General features: G+C 41.4%; 1 protein-coding gene across 2 annotated transcripts in view; it reads right to left on the bottom strand.

Moving 5' to 3' along the window:
* Positions 1–14,160, bottom strand: part of LOC108699399 (kin of IRRE-like protein 1) — a 168,061-nt gene that overhangs the window by 12,641 nt on the left and 141,260 nt on the right. For both annotated transcript variants that reach the window (XM_018231454.2, XM_018231453.2), the window contains exons 3-9: positions 13,040–13,189; positions 9,831–9,988; positions 9,247–9,397; positions 6,505–6,610; positions 2,967–3,115; positions 1,715–1,842; positions 195–321 (exon numbers count right to left, since the gene is read on the bottom strand). In XM_018231454.2, coding sequence (XP_018086943.1) covers positions 195–321; positions 1,715–1,842; positions 2,967–3,115; positions 6,505–6,610; positions 9,247–9,397; positions 9,831–9,988; positions 13,040–13,189 — 969 coding nt within the window. The remainder of the gene's footprint in view (positions 1–194; positions 322–1,714; positions 1,843–2,966; positions 3,116–6,504; positions 6,611–9,246; positions 9,398–9,830; positions 9,989–13,039; positions 13,190–14,160) is intronic.

Below are 14,160 nucleotides of genomic sequence, written 5' to 3' on the forward strand. Positions count from 1 at the left end.
TTAGATTTAGACAGTGCTTAGTTTAATAGATGATGTAGGTATATGGTAGAAATAAGTACGGACCAGTGGGAATCATCCTTGCCTGGAGCCCACCAAGAGATTATCTAGTACTCTGGTAGGACAGTCCCACCCATGTCTAAATTTGTAAAGATTCCCATAATTATAAGTTTGCTGATCATTAATTAAGGCATTACCGTTCACAAACAATGTGACCTCTCTCTCTCCAACCCCGATACGTGGGACGATAGCTTTGCACACATAGGGCCCAGCATCTTCTTGTTTTACTGACTTTAGGAACAGCTGGTTTCCATTACTTAGTACCTGGAGAGATAATCATTATTATAATGAATTGTATGATAGCACCAACATATCCAGTAGGGTTGTACAGTGGAAGCATAGTAACAGACATATTTACAAAGTATTAACAGTCAAGAAGAATTAGTGAGCACCCTTAGCTGGGGGTAGCTTAAAGACTGAAGAAACAATTGAATTACTGAAAGAAGTTGAAGCACTTGTTCTAAAGCAGATGAGAAATCCCAAAAATATGAAGTTCCTAGCATAATGTCTAGACCCACACATTGTTTATAGCTAGAACAGTCTCCGAGTGCTCTCTGCAATGAGACCATTGAAGTAGGCTCTAGTGTGTTGATACGACTTGAAGTTGGTTTTCTAAATTATTGAGGAAGAAGGGGACTTCCAAGATTTTATAGATTAAACGTTGCTAACTAAATATGTCTTTTATACGAAGACAGCAATACAAACATAATGATGTGTTGGATTTTCTACTAATTAGAGACTTTTGCTTTGAGGAGGTATTATAATGCCTACTAAGAGGAATAGTGGTCTATTATTGAGGAATCCTGTCCACATCTCTTCTCATCCCAACTGATATAAATTTTTGGATTATTTAAGGTACAAACCGAGAATTATTTTACTCTCTGATTTCTAGCAGTGGCCACCAAGGCAGCCTGTCATAATAACTGAAGGTTGAAGTAGATTCTTAGATGACTACTTAGAAGTAGCTGTTAACTGCTCTAGGAGCATTTCGTTTGCAAGTATGAACAGCTTGGTGGCTTCAGCTATGAGTTTAGTATTATAGTATTGAGTAGTCCCCAGGCTAAGGTGGGAAGATGCTCGACCAAACAGATGGTTGAGAAAAAACATAGCATTGAGATTGCAGATATAAATTGTTGCTATGTAAAAAAAAGAATTCTATAAAACTGATTAGAAACCTTTTTAAAGGCAGCACCAGGCACCTGGTGTATCCAGTACATTCAATAATCAAAGCAAAGGTTATGTGTTGGCCACTAAAGAAAACTCCTAGCACATGGTTGATGATAGTTGTTGATGATTAACATACATATATTGGTTGTTTAAGGTTTACAACAAAAGTGTGGCAAACAATTACATAAATATGGTGTCTACTTAATCCATTGATGCCTTCAGCTGTGGCTGAGATGCTGGAAGATGTAGCTCCTGGTTGATTTTACAAACACTCGTGCTACATTGCACTTGATTGTTGCCAATGGCAACAATCAGGTCTTTGTTTTCATTTTCTAACTTGAAGTAGACTCTTCAGAACGAGTTGATTGGTTTCTACTGGCAACTTCTTAAATCAAACTAAATATATTCTACATGAAAGGTCTGGAAAGATTACTCATTCATGATAATATGGTCTATCATATAATGATATGATTACCATAAAAAAACCTACCATGTTGGATCCCTTCTTTGTCCAAGTCAGAGTTAGCGGAGGGTTTCCAGCCCAGATACAAGTCAAGGTTACGTCAGATCCCATGTCTGTGGTTGTAGGCTTTGGCTCGACCACGATGCGTGGTGCGACTGCGAGAAGAAGAATCTCATTAGTTTGTTCCCCAGGCATCCACATCAAGTAGAAAAAAAAATCTCACTCACTGGCTCTTAAAATAGAAATCCCCATCCTGTGTCAGGGGTATTGCTCATTATTTATTCATGTCCATCTTTATTACTAAACCAAGAGCGTATTATAAATCAAAAGCTTATCACTAGAGGATTAGATTCCCTCACTGCTTCAAAAGAATAAAGGATATGTTTTTAATGGATTAGAATTGTGCCGTTTCCTATAACCAAAAACAGCCAATGTCCTATTTTATATCCAGTGAGAGAAGAAAGGAAATTCAAGATGACACTAAGCCTAAAACTGTGGTGTCCAGGCAAATTAATCTATGGCCTGTTCTTGTCGGATGGGATTTTTAAAGTCAAAGGATGAACTTTCACTTTCACCCATTGATAAATACTCTTTAAAAAATCCCATAAAAATTAATGGAGAGTGGCGGAATTTCACTCTAGAGGACTGTGGTGATCTCTAACTTCACTCTTTGATAAATAAACCCCAAGGCACCCTAAGCCTAAAACTGTGGTGTCCAGGCAAATTAATCTATGGCCTGTTCTTGTCAACACAAGGGGGTATATTTATCAAAGAGTGAAGTCTGAGATCACCACAGTCCGCTAGCGTGAAATACCGCCTCTTTCCATCCATTTCTATGGGATTTTTAAAGTTGGATGGGATTCTTAAAGTCAAAGGATGAACTTTCACTTTCACCCATTGATAAATACTCTTTTAAAAATCCCATAAAAATTAATGGAGAGTGGCGGAATTTCACTCTAGAGGACTGTGGTGATCTCAGACTTCACTCTTTGATAAATAAACCCCAAGGCATTTATGGCATTCAGAAACTTTAAAACCCAAAGTCATTTATACCCTTGATGGCATTTTCTGATCAGTTACTGGAACATTTTTATCATGTAGGATGAATATGTGGTGCTTGCTTTTCAAGAGGGTGATGGGACATCTAGAACTGTTGATCTCCTTTCTTTTTGAACTTGGCTTTGCTAAAAACATTTGGCGCATACTTATATTTTACAGTGTTCTGCTTCTCTAAATCAAAACCCTCCTTCTCTTCCATACAAGTAACTTGAAGTCTTACACTGCACGTCCACCAGCGTACTGACGTTTGTGCTGCCCACTTCATTGTGCACCTCGCATGAGACTGGTTCCGTGAAAAAGGAGTAATCCACTTGTGTCTCGAAACTGCTGTCCCTTGCCGACTCGATGATCATGCCACCCTTGGCCCACCTATGGAAACACACCCAGATGGACATATGTACGTAAGTAAGAGAAAAAGGCTTAAGCTGGCCATAGACGCAAAGATCCGATCGTTCGAATCCTCGAACGATCGGACTTCCCCATCTCCCGACCTGCCACTAACCTTTCAGATCAAATAAAGTAGTAAAAGAACAGATCAGCAATCATAAGATAGTTATGTCCGACAAAAGCTAGTGTCTCCCACTGAAAATCGTACGATCGGCAATACACGCAGAGATATTATCGGCAGCTGACAGAAATCTTTTAACCCGGCCGATCATCCAAACGACCGATCTCCGTGGGAAGAAAAATGTCGGGACTCTCCACACACGGTCCGAAAATTGGACGGATCGAGCATTCTTATGATCGAATCGAGGATTTGTACGATCGAATCTTTGTGTCTATGGCCAGCTTTACTCTAAACCACTCATCTTCAGACTTGACTCTCCTGTTTTAATTCAAAAATAATGGCCACTGTTTCCGCAGTGATGAGAGATCTCTATTGACTGCTCAATAGGGGGCCGTTTACTATGTGCAAAGTTTATACAATGTTCTCGACTGCTACAAACGGAGCACAGAAACCTTTCATCCTCCGATGAATACATTGCTGTCTGCATTTGGCAGCACTGAATTCATGAGAAGTGACATGGGGTAGTCAACATAGTTTCCAGACCCTCACTCCCCTTATCCATCATTCAGATGTACAAATTTGGGAGCTCTGAATATTTTATTCAGCATGAGGTGCAGAGTGCAGCCAGACCCTGGGTGGAATTGCTTTTTGAATGATAACTAAGGGCGCGCTTTTGTGTCCTTTATTACTGTTGGGCTTCCATCTAGGGCAGTGATCCCCAACCAGTAGCTTGTGAGTAACATGTTGCTCTCCAACCCTTGGATGTTGCTCCCGGTGGCCTCAAAGCAGGCGCTTATTTTTGAATTCCAGACTTGGAGGCAAGTTTTTGTTGTATAAAAACCAGGTGTACTGCCAAACAGAGCCTCAATGTAGAGTAGGTTAACAATCCACATAGGGGCTACCCAGTGGCGTAACTAGTTGTTACTGGGCCCCATAGCAAATTCAATTTAGGGCCCCAAAATATTTATAAGTTGGCCTATTTTACCAAGATATATTAAAATTGCTAATAAATTAGGGTCTCACTGGGCCTTCTACACTCCTGGGCCCCCTGCAACCGCAGGGTCTGCTTCCTCTATAGTTACGCCCCTGGGGCTACCAAATGGCCAATCACAGCACCCCAAAGAACATGTTTCATGATTGTGTTGCTCCCCAACTCTTTTTACTTCTGAACGTTGCTCACAGATTCAAAAGGTTGGGGATCCCTGATCTAGGGTCTAAGTAGATTACCTCCCTTGTGTCCATAGGTCTAGCTTCTATAGTGATTTACACCACTGTTTACAAAAGAAAACAGAGAGCAGGAAGGTTAAATAAAGAGCAAACAAAAACACCATGTTTTAAAGCCTACGCTTTTAGGCAGACTGTACAGCAAGGCTTAAACATATATCAAGAGTTAAAGAGCATTATAAAATGGGAAATGATGAGATGGTAGAATCCCTTTAGCGGGAACACCAGACACGGATTGAACAAGTTTACACACCTTGCCACTTTTAATCTACAAGATGTTTAGAATTGGATTAGCAGTCGCTAGTCCCCCCCACCCTCCCCGCCACATTTTCTTCCATTGCTGAGCCAGACTTACAGTGCGAAACACAAACACACAGAGGATAAGAGTCGCTTTTGAAAGGTGCGATAAATAAAACATTAATACACCCGTTTGGTTTAAATATGCATGATTGTAAAACAGAAGCAGTTGGCAGTAAACAGGACCATAAAATAAAAAAGGCATAAAATTCCTCAGATAAGGTGTTTAATGGACAGCCAGGCTTGACTCTCGAGTCTGCAGTCGTCTGTTGATTTTATGGAAGGGCTGATTTCTACTGACCCGTGCTGCCGGCCATTCCGATGACACAAGGTTAAGTAATTATAATCAGTCAGTGTCTGGCTGCAATGAGCAGGTCTCACAGGAGAAACCAATCACTTTGGAATTGGCATCAGCAGCACCTTTGGTTGCAGTCAGGAGGCACTTGTATGCAAATCACCAAGAGAAACGCTACATCACTGACATATTCAGCATAGGTAATCGAAAGGGCACTGTGTGGCTAATTTACTAGTGTTGGGCAAAAGTGCTACATTCCCTAAGTTTTACCTAAAAGTGCACTTTGTTCAAGTAGCGCCTTTAATGCCCCATCTAGTGCACAGAGCTAACAAACACAAGGGAACCCTGTAATTAAACCACAGGTTCTCTGCAATGGCTTCTCTCCCTTCTTCCCATCCCCAGAATGTCCCTGCTCCCCCTTACCCCCCAACCCCATTTGCTGGGGGTTGGCGTTTTATATGGCGGTCCACTTGTCTTCCAGTCCTCTGCTCTTTGCTTTAAGTTCATATGCTCTTAGTGGCCAATCGCCATCAGAGAGGAGGGAACCAGAAATCAAACCTTTTGCATTTATTATAATGAACGTGGCAGGTTTGTTATCAGCCTTCAATTTATAAAAATGCAGCAGGAGGTTAGTTCTGTTTGATCACAGCCCTTTTCATGTAAACCATGAATGTGGCAGCAGTGAGAGGTTTCTTCTGTTTGTTCACAGCATATTTTATTAAAATGGATATGGCTGCAGAGATAGGTTTGTTCTGATTGTTTACAGCCATTGCACGTATTAAAATAAATGCGACAGCAGTGAGAGGTTAGTTCTGTTTGTTCACAGGTTTTTTATTCACTAAAATTAGGGATGCACCAATCCAGGATTCCGCCTTTTTCAGCAGGATTCTGATTCGGCTGAATCCTCATGCCTGGCCGAACCAAATCTGAATCTGAATTTCCAAATGCAAATTAATGAAATCACTTATCTTTTTGTCACAAAACTAGGAATTAAAAATGTTTTTTCCACTTTTCCCTTCTCGTGCCAAATTTGAATATGCAAATTCGGTTCGGTATTCGCCCAAATTCTTCATGAAAGATTATGCCGACTACCGAACCAAATCTCAAATAGTGGATTCGGTGCAATCCCTAACTAAAATGAATTTAGCATCAGTGGAAGGTTTCTTCTGTTTGCTCACACTCTGTCTATTAATTTGATGGAATGTAGCTGCAGTGCGAGGTTTGTTCTGTTTGTTTACAGCTTGTTTTCTTTATCAAAATGAATGTGGCTTCAGCGGGTGGCTAATCCTTTTTGCTTTGGTGACATCATTACAAATTTAACAACTATGTGACATCTTTCATTTGACAATTAATGACCCACCAAAAAGAAAGATAGAAAAATTCAATGCGGGGTAAAAAAAAGAACATTTATGAGAGGATATTGAATCTGCTGACCTGTAACCTTTAATCTCTGGGTTAGCAGTGGCGCTGCAGGTAAATCTCACCCTCTCCCCCTCCTGTACTGTTTGGGGATGAATGGACAATGTTACAGTCGGTGGATCTGAAGAGAAAACAAATGGATCAGAAGGTTAATAATGTGGCCAGTAAAGGGAAAAAAAATACATATCTGTTGTAATAGTAAATGTTATGAAGGAATGAGACAGGACGGAGAGGTGACGGAAGAGAAGAAGCCAATCAAAGGGTTAATGCAATATGTCCCATGTAGATGAATGTGGTCCTCATAACCATGTGTCTTTCAACGCAGAAGACAATGTGCAATGGTGAAAAAAAAAGGGAAAAGAATCGATTAGAATCCCTTCGACTGAGATTTCATACATGCAAGTGATAAATAGCTAGGAATATCTTAAATCACTATCAAAGAGATGTACTGTGGCGCTTCCCTCATCTGAATTCACTCGGCGTTGTTGCAGTGAATGCAAAATAAGCCTGGGTTAGATAAATGCCATTAACTAAATGGTCTTTTAAGCCACACAGCCATGCCGTCTATGCAGATACTGACTTCTATACACAGCTGGCATTGCACATTAAGGCTGATTTCCCTTTCTCCTTCTTGATTGTCTTATGTTAATGAGGGAACGGCAAAATAAAGCTGGGAAGGAAGACAGACCACAGAGAAGAAAAATGCTTAACAAGTCAAGAACGAGGAGGATGAGAAAAGCAAAGCAACTGAAATTGGGAAAAGCAGAGAAAGAAGGAGGTAGGATAAGAAAAGAGAACAAAGAAAAAAAGAAAAGTAAGAATAGGGAAAGAAGTTAGTAGAAAAAGAAGATGTAAGGTTAAGGGGAGTAGGAGACAAAAAGTGACAGTTGGACATACAGTGTGTGTGGGGCCGCTCCGAAGGCCTGTCTGATATCTACTGAAAATTGACCAGATATATATTGGGCAGATAACAAAATTCCCTTGGAGATGAGAACAGTTTTGGTCCATTGATGGTGTTCTGTCTCAAGTGGTCACCATTATTATCCATCTGCACCAGCCTCCTTTGGAGAAGATCATCAAAGATTCTGACAACTCACAGGGGAAGAGCTTATATCTAAAGTAGTGGGCGGGACTTACAGCGGAAGGGGAAACAAGTCTTTAATTCAAATCATTGGCTCTTATAGAACCCTCTTGTGTTAGCTCATGAAGAAAGAGTGGTTAGTTGGTCTGTAACTCAGGTAGTGAACTGGAATAGTTCCTTTTGGTGAACACTTGAAGAGTAGGGGGTTTGGTCTTTAGCTCAAGTAGTTGAATGGACTAGAATAACTCTTATGGAACTACAGAGGGAGAGGCACAGGAGATAACTTATGCAGTTACCTGGAGTAATGTTCTGATGGCAGCATAAAGGTGGAGGGGCAGGAGGTCTTTGACCTAAGTGGGATGGACTAGAATCCTCTTATGAAACCATAGAGAGGAAATCTTTTTCTTCAACAGTGACCTGCACTATGATACTATGATGGAAGCTTACAGAGTAGAGAGAACATGGGGTCTAATTAAACATTTAGAGGAACTAGTAGACCCTCTTGAGTATTTTAACTGAAATATAACTTTTCAGGTTACCCTGAAGAGCGGGGGAACAAATAGTAGGCCAAAGATAGGACAAAAAAAGGAAATTCTTTTTATATATCTGCCATAAAAGAAACCTATCAAGAGAGCATCCAAACACTTTAGACATGAGGAGGCAATTTCCAGCCTGTCTATAATCACTAGTGCAGAGAGCGCAGGCAGGAAAATCAATGAGCAAGCCAAAGAAGGCCAGTTGGGAAATAGTGAGGGTTTAATACATGTGCCCAGTACATTGGAGCAGTGTGTTCTTTTGGATAATTACTGTCTGTGGGTTAATTAGAAAGTGACATTTTTTATCTCCTTGCTCATCCCTCAAAGACTGATTTACTTTACTGTTAGTAAAGTTACTTTCACATTTTGTGTTTGCACAGGGGAGTGCATTTTCTGTTACTCAAGCCTGTTTACACATCTTTTCTTCCTGGAAAAGGCATTGTCTACACTATGGGATAAAATTATTGATATAGAGTGTAAAGGTGCCCATACATGGCCAAATTTGTTCAGCCCGTTGGACTAATTTTAACCTTGCTGCTCAACAATCTGCTTGTGTTGGACACCTCTGGGCAGTTGGGTATACATCTTATTAGATTGACTATTAATAGGGACATTGAATGTTTATGAATAATAATAAATAATGCACAGTACAAGTATGTCTATAGCTATGTCTTTCTGTGAGTGAATGTGAGCCAGACAGGGCTGGAATTAGGGGTAGGCACATGGCTAGGGCACAGTTGGGGTTAGGGCAGTTCCAGTAGAGTTAAAGACCCTGCGAGAGGCAAAGAGGAGGAGGTGAGCAATGAGTAATAGGGGGTTGGGTGTGGCAATCACATCAGCAGTGGGTGGAAGGGGGGAGCTGATGGTGTACTGGCCAAGTAGTATTGTCTTGGCCTGGCTCTTAAGGTAGAAGTTATGGCAGGTTTGTTAAGGTGTCATTGGCACTCTTTTTATCTCTATAGCAGTAGGTTGTTAGAATATCAAAATGAAAATAAATAAATAAATGGGGTAAATAATAGAAAACAAGAGAATATGGAACTGGAGAGTCTGAAAAGAGAGACAGAGGGTGGAGACAGATCTGAGGAGATACAGGAGTATAATGGAAATTAATGGTGGACGCTGTGGTGACAGTTGACTTACGGTGGACATTCAGTTTGACAGAGGTCTCCTTTCCAGATGGGATGGCTTCATTGGATGTCCTACATGTAAACACCCGACCAATGTCTTGATCCGTTGGGCTGATCAATAGATAGCTTACTGTGGTTGCCCTTTTCCCATCAGCTAGTACCTCCTGTAGGAAAGGGCTGGTGTTAGACATACTGACATACGTAGATGTACCAACAAGCAGACGAAATATAATAGAATAATAATTTAACTGAGATTTACAGAGATAACATTCCAGTTGGGTTTTGGGTTTGACTTTTTTATTGACAGATTTTGTGCCTCAGGTATTTTCTGGGCTAGGATATACTCAATATTATCGTGACCAATAGAAATACAGAGATGATGTTCGTTGCAAAACGGACGGCATATAGATGTACATTTAGTTATTCTATAATGACAATCCTAGTTTGTACCATTAGATGTGTCACAAAACGTCACAGAGCCAAGGTGGATGCAACAAAGGAATGCTGAATATAATAAACAGGGGAAGGTTTTAACATAAGAACAAAGGCAAGATGAAGCAAGGGAAAGAGATGCACTCATGGCCTTGGGCTACTCACAGTACTGTAGACATCTCCAGCCTGCTGGTTGCCATCCCGAAACCAAACAACCGAAGCTGGGGGCTTGGCGCTGTGAGCACGACACGTCAGGTTGGTTGGTGTGCCAGCCCTGAGCAGGATTTCGGGACCTCCGTCTATCACTGGATCTTCAGGAGGAACTAGAACAGAAGAGATACGTGTCAACTTTGAAATTTCTGTAGATATTAATGCCTCAGTCTCATGGAGAAATGAGAGTACAAATTCATCCATAGCTTGTGTGTGGAACAGCCAATGTGTCTCATAGGGGTTTATACATCTCTCTTGACTGATCACCCACCTTCAGCACATATATCCGACCTATCTCTCTGCTAGCTTTCCACTCTAAACTACTTGAGCTCCTAGTTTACAAGCGACTAACGCCATTTCTCTCTGACAATAACCTGATGAACCCCCTACAATCTGGTTTTAAGCAACAACACTCCACTGAAACTGCCCTAATCCGACTAACTAATGACTTTCTAACAGCAAAAGCCAACAACCACTTCTCACTACTAATGCTTCTTGATCTCTCCGCTACATTTGACATTGTGGATCATCCTCTCCTCTTCCAGTCCCTCCGTTCTCTTGGCCTTCGTGACACGACTCTGTCCTGGTTCTCTCTTTACTTCACTAATCTTTCCTTCAGTGTCTCCTACAATGGAGTATCATCTTTTCCCCTACCTCTTTCTGTTGGGTTTCCTCAAGCCTCTGTCCTGGGCCCCTTATTATTTTCTCTCTATACTTCCTCCCTTGGCAAACGAATCAACTCGAATGGTTTCCAATACCACCTCTATGCTGACTATACTTAGATCTATCTCTCCAATCTCAATCCAGAGCTCTTAACTCTGGTCTCCTCCTGACTGTCTGCTATCTCTACTTGGATTTCGCAACGCTACCGTAAACCTCTCATAAACAGAAATTGTTCTCTTTCCCTCAGCTAACACCCATAATATCCCAATAATAATAATAATAATAATATCCATGCAAAGAGATAACATATGGCCGCACTTAACCTTTTGTAGAAGCAGAAATGTACAGAGAAGGAATGTTCTGGGCACACAATAGGCTGAGCAGTTATAGATTATTCAAACACACACACACACACACACATATATATGGAAATAATCCTCAAGTATAACAGTGATGTTCTTGGTTATTCACGGATCGTTGACCAGCAGGCCCCAGCCTATTAAGCTGCAGTTCCCAGCATGCATTGGCACTTCTAATGCATCCATCCTTAATTTTAGATAATGGACTCATTCATGTTTTCCTAATGGTTAATCTAAGAATTCCTCTCTCCCTCTAGGTGTAGCTGTTTTTAAAAATCTGCCAAGAAGCATCTATTTGAAATTGAAATATGGATTGTGCGTCTGAAAATTACATGTTCAATAGCGAGAAATGAAATATGAATGGCTGCTTGTGTATGATGTGCTGTGATCACCGTGTATGTGATTTCTCCTGGGGTTCTTCCATGTGTCTCTTTGGTGTGTAATATACAGTATTCTGCTTTATTAGGTCTGAGGGACACAGGCCATTCTGATTACTGAGTTCCTTTAAGGTTGATGGCAAATAAGGCTACTTTGGTTGCTCCCATAGCCGTTCCCACGAACCTACAGAAGGCTCTGTATTTTTGGGCTACTAAAAATAGGGTACATTAAAAGCACTTTTCATTGTCATGTGGGATAAAGCACATGATTTTAAGGGTTCCAATTTGGTTCAGAATCCTCTCGAAGAAGACTTGAATTTGGCTGAATCCTGTACCAACTGCATAGAAAACAGTGGCCTGGAGTGGCTCCCACTCAATACTTTTCATTGTTGCGGCAGTTGCTTCTACTTTGTGACTGGGACTCACAGCACAAATGAGTTTTTTTTATAAAAATAAGGGCCTTCCAGGGAGTTTTGGTTACAGAATGTCCCTCCTCGGTGTAAGTGATCCCTGCTTGGTCAGTAATGGTGACCATCGCTTGGCTAATGACAGAAATCACTGCTTGGTCAGCGACGGTGATCACTTTTGGTCAGCGACAGTAGAGCTACAGTTTCAAAGACAAACAGCTAGGTTGGCTGCCTCAGTCCATGACGTGCTCAGCTGCCGAAAAACGTGGGTGTTGGCATAGGTGCTGTTGAATTCAGAAAAAGCAGAGAAGGGAAAATAAAGCGATTTCATGGAAGAGAGACTCGTACAATCGTCTGATTGTTCTGCTGCCTGACAATGGGACTCTATCCTTTGATTGTTGAGCTGGCTGATTTCTCCCTGCTTCCAACCCTCAGTGCCTCCTGATTGCTCCCTAACAAGTTGCTGCAAGTCGTTGGCAATCAAGGGAAACTTGCCGCGTTACTGTACAGATCACATGAGCTGAAAGGGTGGGGATGGCTGCACCCTCTGAATAAACCCAGAGCTGCATCAGGTGTGAGAACATTCTCCAGAACAGGTCCAAGAGTCCCCTCAACCCAAGTATATTGGAAGCATTGCATTTACGGATTCTGGAGCTTTCTTTAGAGAAGACACCTTACCTGCCCCCTCTCAAACATTTATGGCCTTCAGTGGAGTTGAATAACAACTGCTAAACTACCATAGGCCATACAGTCCTACTTTATATGAATACTGGCTACCCAGAAGGTCAGATCTGCAGTAGCAGCCCAGGCAGTCCCCTTTTATACATGGATATAGGGTGAATCGAGATTCAAATACAAAAAAGGGGGGTTGTGGGTGAATCGAGATTCACCCTACACCCATCCATTTACACTGTTCTCTTAATGCTGAATTACAAACACAGAAATTGAAATTATCATGGGCTATCTTGCACCCAACTATACATCCCAATACAGTTTGGATACAGTTATGGATGAATGGCATGGCCTACTGTATCACTACAGGATAAGTCTGGCTACCTCTGTGCAACTCACATAGAGTTATAGGGAAATTACCTTATTTCTGCTACAAACACTCAAGTTTAGCTGGACAGATATAAACCCCAGAGTTTCTAACCTTCATGTGGACACCCCAACATGTACCTTTAGAGTAAATTCTGTGCAAGACCATATTGTAACAACCTACATGATATACATAATGGTACCCCAGGGAAATACAACAAAATCACGTTGGCACCTGTTGCCCCTGTCATCAATGAAATGGGCTCTTTGTAAGCACCAATGGGGCCAATTTGCATCAGTCCCCAATACATCAAACTTACTTAATACAGTCAACTTGGCCTTCTGCGATCGAAGGGCGGCTTCCGTGGCCTGACACTCGAAATTGGCATCGTCAACAATGCTGGCGTTAGATATCTCCAAGTTGTACTGCCCAGACTCCACATTTCCAACGATTTGATAGCGGGGCCAGACTAAGGAGAAAACGAAAGGAAAGGGACGTTATTTCACAAATCCCTGGTGATAAATAAAATCTGGTAGTTCAACTGTACCACCTTCAGGTGTCACTGTTGCTCTGAATAACAAAACAATGGGAAGGCAATAACAGTGCAAAGGAATGAAATGAATGGATTTATTAGCAAAAGGCGTAGCGTAGCAAAGATCTGGAAGGGGGGTGATATATAAATGGGGTCAGCATTTGTTATATTGACTTCATGTTTCCCCTGTACAGGTAGAACACCAAACAGCCAGAGTTGTTATTTATCTGCTTATCCCCTGCACTGCTGGTTCTGAATACACAATGTTTAGCATGTTTCTTTGATAAACAAGTGGGTCCTTTGTAGGGATGCACCGAATCCAGGATTTGGTTCGGGATTCGGCCAGGATTCTGCCTTTTTCAGCAGGATTCGGATTCGGCTGAATCCTTCTGCCTGGCCGAACCGAATCCTAATTTGCATGCGCAAATTAGGGGCAGGGAGGGAAATCGCGTGACATTTTGTCACAAAACAAGGAAGTAAAACATTTTTTCCCTTTCCACCCCTAATTTACATATGCAAATTAGGATTCGGTTCGGTATTCAGCCGAACCTTTTGCAAAGGATTCAGGGGTTCGGCCAAATCCAAAATAGTGGATTCAGTGCATCCCTAGTCCTTTGCTTTGACCCTGGACACAAATACAAAAGCACTAAGGGGCCCTACACTTCATAAATGACCCCCATACCTTTGCAGCAATGTTTTACTAGCACACGTAGTCAGAACCAGCAGTGCAGAGACTTGCACATTGGAAATTTGCTTCGAATTAACGTTTTTATTTGGATTTACAAACCCTTTACGTCCCACACTATTTATAATGTATGCAAATGAATTTAGAAAGGCCCCCCCATGCAAATTACCAGCATAGCGAATAACTGGGAATCATAATTATGCATTATCTAAAATTTGATACA

This window comes from Xenopus laevis, chromosome 8L (genome assembly GCF_017654675.1).
Source record: "Xenopus laevis strain J_2021 chromosome 8L, Xenopus_laevis_v10.1, whole genome shotgun sequence".
Classification (NCBI taxonomy): domain Eukaryota; kingdom Metazoa; phylum Chordata; class Amphibia; order Anura; family Pipidae; genus Xenopus; species Xenopus laevis.